Genomic DNA, 12247 nt, shown 5'->3' with positions numbered 1-12247 from the left:
ACCGTTATAAAACAAAAAATGACAATAAATTACATAACGTAACGTTACCTACATCCGCGCTCAGCCAGGTCAGAGCCTTCTGGGCCAGGTATACATCCGCGCTAACATATCAAAGTGAAATTCATAGCTTGCTCACTATGTGGACCCAGGTCCCAGACCCAACTTTGAGAATAGATTAACGGCGATAATTTTCTTATCGCGCGATAAGAGTCTCGCGTTAACGCAGCACGTTAACGCCGTTAACGGCCCAGCACTAGTATATATATATCTATATAAAGTTAGTTTTTATTAATCCCCTTAGGGAAAGTATTCCTCTGCATTTGACCCATCCTTGAATTAGGAGCAGTGGGCTGCCACACTGAGTGGCGCCCGGGGAGCATTGGGGGTTGGGTACCTGATCCGGCGACCCTCTGGTTACAAGTCAAGTTCCCTTTCCACTTGCCCCCTATATATATACTGTATATATATATATATATATATATGTACATATATATATATATATATACCAAGGGCGTAGAATTGGGTAGGGACGCTAGGGACATGTCCCTACCAATATTCAGCCGCTACTGTCCGTAGTGTTTAGTCAATGATTATGGCACACAAAGGGTTAAATGTCGGTCTCTGCTAGAAGTCCCGCCTCTAACCTAAATATCGCTGCCTGATTGGCTGCCGGTTTCTCGCTAACTTACATGTGATTGGCTGGATGGTTGGACCGGACATGTTATCTGCAACTGCGAGTGTACATGTTATCAACATGTTCGCCATTTGTTCTTCCTGGGTCACGTCAGCTAGACAGATTTTAATATCAGTGGTGTCATTTACATTTGTGTTTGTGTCTGTTTGCGTGCATGTATGTGTGTGCGTGTGTGTGTGTGTGTGTGCTGTATAGGATTTGAAGGACGTCAAAGAAAAGAAAACTGGATATAAAAGACTTCTTTAGGAGTCAACGTGTAAGTTCAGTCAAGGGTGTATAGGTATGTATATGTGTTTACATAAAAACTCTCCTGACTGGAGCAGTGAAGGACATTGTTGATCAATGCCAAGAGCTAAACAGAGACAGATTAAAGGTCCAACTAGCCATGTTTAGGTCCAAATACACTTTCAAATCTAGTGTTGACGTGGCTGACATAATGAGCGGTTTGACAGTTGAAGTGAGAGGCTTGTTTGATCAAGTTGAATCCCTTGTTAGGCTGCTCTTCAGTTTCATCAGCTGAGGCTAAAAGAAGTTTCAGTGCTCTTAGGAGACTTGGCTTAGAACCACCATGACACAAGTAAGACTGTGTGCCATGTCCATCAGGGAAAACTGGACAATACTGACCTGACAGAAATCTGCCAGCAGTTCATTTCTGTTACAGACCGGCGTAGGCATGTGTTTGGCTCTTTCAAATATGAACAACCAGTGGACACTAATCTGCTAATCTGAAACTATAACATCTGCATGACGTGAAATTATGATTGCTAATGTAAAAAAAACTCAAATTTCACGAGTGCTGCCTTGGAGCACTTTTATGTCCCCACCAATCTCAAAATCAAACCTACTCCCTTGTATAATATATACACACAGTATATACTGTTTATATATATACTGTATATAGCAGAGACAGTAAAGCGGAGGACGTCAATAAAAGGGGGACCAAAATAATATGACCCATTAGCTTCAATAGAAATATGGATTTAAGTGAAGTTTTTAAATACAGACATACGTAACATATTATATTTTAACTTCTTCATGGTTAAAACACTCAACAACATGCTGAAAGCATTACTCAGAGATTTTGGTCCATACTGACATGATAGCATCACGCTCCATTATATATGTATAGACATTTGTGTTCACATGCAGTTGTACTGGTGTACCTAATAAAGTGGCTAACAAGTAGAACAACTTAATATATGTATTATCAATTGGCATGAGCTGATTTTGGACTCATTTTGATTCCGTGCTTCCAAAGACCTCAGGATTAAAAGCATGTACTTTTTACAGGATGTGATTCACTGATACTTACACGTCGTGATGGCAACATGGATTTTCTAAGAAAAGAGCCTTAGGTCTCAATGTGATTTCATTTCATATCTCAATATGACACAGACACTGAGACCCTGAGACAAAAATAATAAGAAAGAGAAATGAGATGATGACATCTCGTGTCATACCCAGCATGTAGATTTTGTTCCCTGTGAGGAAGGGCGTGGCTCCGTACCGCGGCGTGGGCATGGAGGTCATCGGCTGCCACTGGTCCTTCTCTGCCTCATAAACCCTCACCAAGGCCTGTGGCGTGGTGTCTGCTCCCATTCCACCCAACGCATACACTTTACCATCTGCAGAGAGAGAGAGAACAGCAGCAGCTTTTAATAAAGAGCAAATTATCATTTAACTCACAGGTGAATGTGAGGATAATGCTGAGAGAGTGAGAGAGAGTGAGAGAGAGTGAGAGAGCGGTGCATCAGCGTGCCCTTTAATCCGATGTCATGTCCGAACAATATGCAATATTTATGAGCAGGTCTGACAAACTCGCAGATAACCCACACATGACTTTTCCACAAGGACACAAATATCCGTGACTGCTGCAGTGTCATTTGAATACACACAGAGAGGGAGGAAAGTCCTGAGCAAGCAAAACACTGCAGAAATGCTGCAGGAGAGGAGATTATTCAAGATTAACAGCTTATCAGCATTCTGAGACACACACACACACACACATACATTTCTCATGTCCTGGAAATAAGCGCCTATCCACACGGAAACGTGACAAAAACAACTTTTTCTTTGTCGTTTTGGAAACGTTTTCCATAAAACGCAGCATCATTTCAGGAAATGTCTTCATCCACATGAAACCCCTGAAAACTAATCCACACACTGCAGTATATGTCAGGCCTGTATGTGGCGCTGTCTTAGCACTGTATTTGTTTCACAGTAAATCAGTCGTACACACAGTACTGGTTGATTTTTTACCATAGACATGTTGTTTCACTGTTTGCGTGCAAAATGCCATCGTCTGGCACTGCTAACATGACTAACAATAGCTAACAATGGCTAACAACAGCTAACAATGGCTAACAACGGCTAACAATAGCTAACAACAGCTAACAATGGCTAACAACAGCTAACAATGGCTAACAAAGATGTTAATGCAACGCAGTATAACCTAAAACTGTATAATATTTTAAACTGTTATGAGCGGCACCATATTATTACATGTGCAGATGATGTGATGTCAGTTCTTCCTTTATAAATATTAACGTCCGTGCAGCGACAATTTTATCCTGAGTTTTAATTCCTTTTGTTTGCCACAGCTGGTGTTGACACCTGTGTTTAGTTGCAAAAAAATTTATCTATGAGCGATTAAATACTTATTTACTACACTGAAGAAATATACAGTTCCATTAGCCAATAAATTAAATAAAACGAAAACAGACTCGGAATTTAGGAAATAGAGCACGAAAACAGCAGCACAATCAATCATCCACGCCAAACCAAGGTCAAAAAACTGTGTTCAGCCACACCTTCACCACCTCATGTTCCTGTTTCATGACCTTCTTGACCTGTAGAGGTCACATCCTCACAGAAATATGAAAACAGAGAATTAACAAAATCAAAAATGGCTCCGACAAAACAAGCCAGTTCATATAATCTGCCTTGGTGCAGAACAAACAGATTTGAAATGGTTGTTTATTCTTGCAGTAATCAGCCTAATTAATGTGATTCCATGTTCATTCTATTCTTGTATTTTCATTGTGTGTGTCTCGTAAAGTGCTACTAATGATGTTTATACAGTATGTGAATGCTGGCTTTAGCCCAAAGAGCCCCTCTGGGATAATAAAGATACCTCAGACTTTAATATGTTTGCAGAGCATTTGTTAATATCTTGCACTTTATGCTTTTTTTGCACCTCTGGTTAGATGAATGACTGCATTTCGTCGTCCTAAATTCCTGTGATATGTGCACCGGCAATAATAAAGCAATAAAGTTTCCAATCTAATCTAGAAACTTAACCCTCATGCACCCCTTTAAAAACTAATTACCCCTTTCACCTTACGTACAAAAAGGTGAAAAAATTAGAGATTTCCACTGGCCATTATAATGCAATACTGCTACATGCTGAATCTGTCTTATGCCAAGTGGCTGAAAAAAATACAATAACATGTTGAAAAGTAAAGAACTGTACATTTAAAAGCATAATACTATGGGGTGCGTGATTTTATGTTCTAGTAACATAAGTTTAGATTGGGTTTCAATGGGGACATTTATGTCCTTAAGGTGAAGAACGTAACTATTTGTTTTCAGGCAAAATCTATCTCAAAAAACACAAACCTTTGCCAAACTTTTTACCACAGACAGAATTATTAAACAATAAACAAATAAAACTTGACAAAGCATGAAAGGTGGTGTGAGGACAAGAGTGAGACAGAGAGAGAGAAGCTGAGAGACGTGCAGGGAGGCTGCGGGTGAGACTCTCCGTCACACAGACAGATGATGGATCCACAGAGCTGTGATTTAAACTGTGAAGAATAAAGCAATAATAAATCTGTCGCTCGGAATGCGGCTCAACACGAGCAGCGAGCGTGCCACACAGCTGAGCCGTTGTTATGGCGATGATGAGTAAATCCAATTTTACTGTAGGACATGAATGACACAGCAAGGACATTTTTGTCATCATGTAAAAGCTCTGCATGTGAGATGGGTTATGGTGGGGTGTGCCCTTGTCAGGGCCAGCAGTCCTCATGGGGACCAAAACCTGGTCCTACTGAGGCACAACCTCCTCTCTGAGGAACTGGTTAAGTTTAGATCTCAGAATTGAATTGTGATTATGTTAAAGTTAAGGTTAAGGATGATGCTTTGTTTATTTTGTCCAAATGAGCAAACGTCAGTGGGGACAAATTGTCTGGTCCTCACAATTATTTTGACAGGAAGTGCGACTGCGATATGAATCGCAATATCAGAAGGAAAGGTCATTTTTTCATCATTATTCCCATATTTCCATTTTAAAAGACATATTTAAAATGTGATATACTATGTGACATTTGTGCAGATCTGAGAGAGACAAAGACATTCTCTGTATTTAGATCAAGACAGTAATAAAGCTAAAATCATATTATGATACATTTTGGCTTTACCAAATAATGCGCCTCCTTGATACAATTAGTTTCATTTTTTTAAACCTGATCATTAAAAAAATATTTTATGAGCATTTTAACCATTTATATATTGGTTTTTCAAACACATTTGCACTTCTATTTATATATAAAAATAGAAGAATAACTTATATGTTTCCACTGATCATTATAAAGCATATCTATGTCAAGTGGAGGGGGGAATACAGTAAGATGTTGAATTAAAATTAAAATCTTTTAAAGCATAATATTATGGGATGCATGATTTTATGTTCCTCTAACCTAAAGTTGTTTCATGCAGTGTCATTTAATCATGTCAGAAAAACACGAGGCAAAATCCATCTCTTGTATGTAAAATGTAAAAAAAAAAACTTGTATGGGGTTAAAGGCCCTGGCACTTTGGCGCGTCAGATTCCTGTAGTATCTCACTTCACCATCGGGTGGCAGAACATTCAGTTCACGCACACCCAAGCGCTTTTTGAGTGACGTTCAAAAAGGTGGGCTGCACGTTGATGGTGCAAATTGTGTCATGCGCACTGTGCGTGGAACTATACCAGGGCCAGAAGACTTTGTAGAAACAGGGTTAGGCTGACCTTGATACAGTTTAAAGTTGTATTTAGATGTCACTATTCGAAAACAAGGTTGGCACAGATTTTCACAGATGCCGAGGCACACCCTGCAATCTTACGCATGTGTTTTTCTCTTGTCCAACTCTGACCAAATTTATTTCAGCACCATGTCTCAGATACTCTCCAGGACTATTCATATGTCACCACACATTGGTATTTTTGGTCTTCCAGAAGTATATACCCAGTATTAAAGAGCCCCATACCCCCAACTAAAGAGTTGGGGGTATTAGCTTTTACCTCCCTGATAGCTAAACGCCACCTCCTTCTTAACTGGAAATCCACAACAGCTCCTTCCAGCACACCTTTTTTCCTTTAAAAAATTATTATTATTATTATTATGATTATTATTATTATTATTTCATTTTTATCTATTTTGTTTATGTGGTTGGTTTAGTCATGTGATTGTTGTTTGTTTCTAAAAACTATACAAATCTAAGGGTGTATACAGACGTTTAATGCCGACATCAGTGTCTCTTGCATGTAAGTGCCTTTTGTTGTTCTTGTATACACACCAATAAAAATATGAAACAGAATCAGGGTTAGGCTAAGGGTTAAGGAGTTGTGATGGTTAAGGTAAAAGGGCTACGAAATGTCTTTTGATTAAAAGCATCTTCACTCAGAATGCTGTGCATGTGTGTGTGTGTTCCAGATCACCAGAGGCCTCTCTTGATTGACTGACTCTCTGTCAGTGCAGACACTTAACTTCAGTGTAAGCACAATTACTGCTGAGCATGATCACGATCCATTAATGACTTCTTTTTTTTTTTACCTGGAGGAGAGTTCAGTTTAAAGCTGTCGTCAGTGGAATCCTTCATTTCAAATCCAGTTTAATTCATAGCTCCACAGTCTGACACCTCTCACTGAGCTAAGGTGTTTTCTCTCAGTGACACCACACTTTATCCAATCAGGAGCCATGACTCCACACAGAGGTTTTGTGCTGATAGTCTGTGAATTTTTCTTTTCAAGTTCATTCCAGTTTCCCACAGAGTTCATATTCTCCACTCTATTCTCACAAGATTCCTTAACTGAAGATTAGAGTCTATGTTGTTACCATTTTGTTTTTCATTTTATAATCCAGGACCCTATTATTTTGAGCCTCAAACTTCAGTTGAGAAAATGTAGAATCACTGCTATCGTGACATGAGGTCGTTTTCCATCAAGCGCCAGCATTTTAGATGCATTAGTGCATTAAAAAAATCACAATGGTGTGAAATGTGGCATAAAATGTCTTGTTTTAGCCGATAAGGGATGAGTTTTTTTAGCATTTTTTTGTACTGAAATAGTATTGGAATAACATTAATATTACTACAATAATAAACTGTAACGGCATCTACTGGAACTCTTTATTCACATCGTCAGGTTGCACTTTCTTATCCTCCTGTGGTACAACAGACTTCTTGTGTCTCTTACGTCTGTGAACTAACAATTAATGTTTGCTTATCTGCAGTGAATGCAAACAACATATAAATAAGTATATATATTATATTTATTTTCTTTCTTTCTTTGAAATTTGCTATACTTGTTTAATGGAAACATAGCTGTAGGGATGAATATCAAACAATCTGGTCCAGCACTTCACTGTCCACCCACACTGTGACCTGTGACCTGTGACCTCTCACAGCTGCTGTGTGTGTGTGTGTGTGTGCGCCCTGCGTGGCCTCGCCTTTTGGCCCAGTCTCCCCTGTAATCATGCACAATCTCCTCTAATTAAGGAAACCATGCTCTATTCTCCGCGCATCGCCCCGGGAGACGCCATGGCAACAACAGCGTGAACTACAGACTGTTACTATGGGGTGGCTGTTTGGCAGGCTGGTGCCGGGTGAACAAAATCCATCAAAGCCAGAGAACCCCCTGAGTGCTGGTCCTGCTCAGCACTGACCAGAAAAATGTGATCAAAAAGAAATGAAAAAGCAACAGAATCAAACATTAGTTATTGTACTTGTGTTATGTGTTATCCTCGTGTGTTTGAGCTGAGTGTGCTGCTTTGATTTGTCTTTCATCACATCCTGTCACTCTTCTTTCCTCCTCACTGCTTCATTCATGTGACTTTCATCATTTTCAGACTAATTAACTGCGTCATCCGTCCCCCTTTTTTCCCCCTCATCTCTCTCGCCGCTCACATTAACCTTTAATCTTTTTCCTCTCGTCTCTTTTGTCATTTATTCCTTATCCATTTGCATATCTCCTTGATGCAGCACTCAACCAGCGGTTGAAGGGATGTTCGGCGACAACATAAATTTATAAACGACAGGAAATGGAAAGAAAAATACTAAAAATACTCCAAATATAAATTTGTAAACTATGAAGATAGAGCAAAACTTGGGATATAATAAAAAATTATATCACCAAAATCTATAATCTAATAATTCTGTCCTTTGAAATTTCCATCGAAAGACTTTGAGTTACACTGAATATAATTATGAAGATTATAGATGAGATTATAAATTAAGTGGACTAACATAAACCAAAGAAATGACAGAAGATTTGTGAAAATATGGATTATTTTTCACATGAATCAATCATCACATTATGATCAAACTAAATGTAATAAATGATAGTTTTCTAATTGTTTCATATTCATATATTTCACACCACTATTATTATTTATAATATATTATCAGAAACCACGCTAGACACACAGATGCTCATTCTCTCTGGCAGACACTCACAGAAAAGAAAAAAGCTAACTACTAGCCAGCTAACTTGCTAACTAGCTTACTTATCATGAGTTAAAGTAGCAGCAATATTAAGTTATTTGAGATTTAATTTGAGAAAAAAATAAGTACAGATACAGTTTATCAATAAATTAATCAAATTTAATAATGAGATCATAATGAACAAATGTCAGTTTCCAGTTGAAAAGGGCTAACTAACTAGCCAGCTAGTTAAGTAGCTAGCTCACCAACTAGCTAACTAACTCATAGTGAGTAAGCTAGTTGGCTATCTTGCTAATTATTTAGCTTTTTCCAACTGGATACTGAAGTCCACAGAGAAAAGCTACATTAAGATTGACTTACTTTGTGCTTTGTTCTTGGCTAACTCGCCAACTAGCTAAAGAAGTTAGTTTTTTATTAATCCCCTTAGGGAAAGTATTCCTCTGCATTTTGACCCATCCTAGAATTAGGAGCAGTGGGCTGCCACACTGAGTGGCGCCCGGGGAGCATTGGGGGGTTGGGTACCTTGCTCAGGGGTACCCCAGCCCTTTTTGGCCTGGTGGGGATTTGAACTGGTGACCTTCTGGTTACAAGTCAAGTTCCCTTTCCACTTGGCCACGGGTTACCCTAACTAACCTATGTTGAGTTTAAGTAGCAAAAATATTATGCTAATTGGAGATTTAAGTTGCGTTATTATAATAATAAAGGTTGTCTCGCTCTTCTCTCGTCTTAAGAGCAAAACCTGAGACCAAATTCATGTAAAGCTACCATGAAACAAAAGCACAAAATAAGTAAAAACCTTCTGTAATTCAGATTCACTGCATAACGACTGGAAACATTATCTTCCAGCTCGTCCTAAAAGTCCTGTGAAGTTCTTGTGAGGTGAGTGGAGCAGAAACAGAAATACATAAGAGTGGTGACTTGTGTTCCACTGCTCTTATTTTTAGAGCCACAGTCGAGATTAATACACACTTTAAACCAGAAAAAAACTAAAGTTACAAAAGTGTAAACACAACCTCAAAGCAGAGAAGTTATTTTTATAACCACTCAAGTTTCGATGGCGTCATAAAATCTGAAATCTTTATTATCAGTCAAAAAACGGAAGACGGAAGACGTGCAGTGAATCTCGTCAACAGTTACGTCGTCATTGACGGAACCGCAGGAGCGATTTGTTGCATTCCACCGCGGGACTTTTCCCAGCGCTCCTGATGATGAATGGGAGGCCGATCGCCCGCGGCGACATTTAAAGGGCACTGCGCTCTTCCTAATGAACACTCGTCAATAGCAGATCAATAAAAACCCTCCAAGCTGCTGCTGCTGCTGCTTATATAGTCACCATCCTTTATATCTATGTTCTAATAGAGAGAAAGAAGAGACGACAAAGGGGAGAATCAATTGTCCTCACAAAGACGGAAAGATGAGATTTTCTGTCCTCTTGATCTTCCTTTAACCTTCCTCTCACCGAAGCGTCCATTAGTTAAGTCTAAGGTGCCTTAACCGTCTGAAAAGCCTTTATAAAAACAAAGTGCTTTCACAGGCCAGATTAATAAAAGCCAAACAAGACGACAGACAAGAAACAATCTCGAGTAACAACAATGAATAAAAACTGCTAAAAGAGTAGAATTGAAGAGATTTCATTGTGATGTGCACTAAACTAATCCAATTTAAGTTTGTTTAAAATGTTCATTTTGTATAAATGAATGAATTGAACTGCTTCTTAATTATTCCTCGTCGTAATAAGCTCACTGTGGTTACTGTGTCAGTCCCAAAAGATCAATTATCTTCTCTTCTTATCCTCAGACATCTATGAAGGACACTTTTTATTATTATTATTATTCATATTCAGGGACATTGAGATGCTGCGTCCAACGAGTTTTAATCACTCACCTCCACAATAAAGTTTGTCACTAAAAATCCATCAAGACATACTCTAGCTTTTTTAATATGGATAATTAAAAGTCTATACCTGCTTTTACAAGTTCTATAAAAAAACAGTTTGACGAGCTAACTTTAAAAAGAAATGAAGTGAAAATCTGTCTTTCATTTTCAATATTAATGAAGTTCACGTTACATTTAGGAAACCGAGGACACCAGAGTCTTAAAAAGGAGAGAATATGAGTGACAGAAAATGAGTGGGTGACATGAAAACCACAGTAAATTAAATCTCCATAGACCATATTTGCAGGGATATACTGCAGTTTTTATTTACTGCACTGCTTCGCTGCATCACAAATTGCATTGCATATTGTAATCTACAGTAAACCGTCTAGTTTACTGTTTTAATTATCTGTTGTTAGTTTTTATTTGTGCACTTTATTATTTTGTTTTATTCCACCTGTAGCGACAGGCTTAAATTAACCAGCAATAATCTGGCATAATATGTACATGTTAATGTTCAATAATGTGTATGTCCCTGTAAGATGGATAGATAGATAGATAGATGGACGGACGGACGGACGGACGGACAGACAGACAGATAGATAGATAGATAGATGGATAGACAGATAGATAGATAGATAGATAGTATGGATTATTTCTGTAAATGATGCCATCAAAACATGAGAGGATCAGTGTGTAGGATTTAGTGCCACCTAGAGGTGAATTTGCAATTAATTTGCATATTTACACTGACATTGATGGTTCACTTATGATATATTTTAATTGGACCGCCTATAGCCAAGTGAAAAAGCAAACTTGGAACTAGTTGCTAGTTTGAATCCCCACCAGATCAAGAGCTGAGGACGGTACTCGAACCCCATTTAACAATATTAATTGCACACTCTAAAATGACCCCAGCCACAGGGAGGGGAACATCCTGTGTCCCAATAACCAGATAAATTAGGGTCAGGAAGAAGCTTGAAGAGCAATTATATTTTAAGTAGTACAATTTTTAATGGCAATGACCCAATTAGCAGTAAACATTAACATCCATAGCTGGTGTTTAAGTGTCGACTTTATGATGCACATGTCTGTATTTCACCTGCTCAGCTTTAAATCCAGTCAAAGTGCCACTAAAGCAGGGATTAAAAATCCCACAGTCACAGTATCTGCCCGTGGCAGCTGCACGCTCATTAAACACTCCTCCCTCCTCGTGAAGCCACGTCCTCTTCACGCTGCAAACATGTGGGTTAGAGGGAACATGGACGAGGCCCACAAGGAAAAACAGTCAGCCGTGACTGAGTGGAGATCACATGAGGTTTGACAGGAATCAAAGAAGGAAACGGCAGAGTTAATTACTGCTGCTGCTGCTGCTGCTGCTGCTGCTGCTGTGACAAACGTTTAGAGACTGGAACCAGTTCTTCTTTCAGCTTCTCCCTTAAGGGGTCACCACAGTGGATCATCTGCCTCCACATGTCCTCATTCACAACATCCGTGGACATCCTTTGTCCAAACCATCTCAACCTGAGCTGTCCCTCAAATATTACGTATTAAGTCACTTTGGATAAAAGCGTCTGCTAAACGACACGTATGTAAATATGATCATTTCTAATCCTGTCCATCCTGGTCACTCCCAAGAAAAACCTCAACACCTTTGACCTTCGCTGCCCTCTGTCCTTCTGTCACACCTCAGCCCTGACACTCGCCTCCACACTGCCTCCACTGAAGGTGACTTCCAAGGCGGAGTCAACTCATCATGCTGTGTCGATGCACATACGCGGTCAGGTGAAGCGATACCACGCCAGTGTCCAGACTCCGCTCGGGGAACCGTAATGTTGTGGACACTTGGATCTGTACGACACTTGACCTCGCGTGGAAACGTCGTCGTGTGTGGTTTCACAACATACGGAGCCGCACACGACGTGGGGAGTGTCACCATTAAATTTGGGAGTTCCCAAAGTTAAGATGGAACTC

General features: G+C 39.3%; 1 protein-coding gene across 1 annotated transcript in view; it reads right to left on the bottom strand.

Moving 5' to 3' along the window:
• LOC122777295 (kelch domain-containing protein 8B-like) overlaps nt 1-12247 on the bottom strand; it is a 104688-nt gene that overhangs the window by 47565 nt on the left and 44876 nt on the right. Inside the window, exon 2 of the mRNA XM_044038446.1 lies at nt 2155-2319. Coding sequence (XP_043894381.1) covers nt 2155-2319 — 165 coding nt within the window. The remainder of the gene's footprint in view (nt 1-2154; nt 2320-12247) is intronic.

This window comes from Solea senegalensis, linkage group LG11 (assembly GCF_019176455.1).
Source record: "Solea senegalensis isolate Sse05_10M linkage group LG11, IFAPA_SoseM_1, whole genome shotgun sequence".
NCBI lineage: Eukaryota > Metazoa > Chordata > Actinopteri > Pleuronectiformes > Soleidae > Solea > Solea senegalensis.
This window is presented reverse-complemented; position numbering and strand designations above follow the sequence as displayed.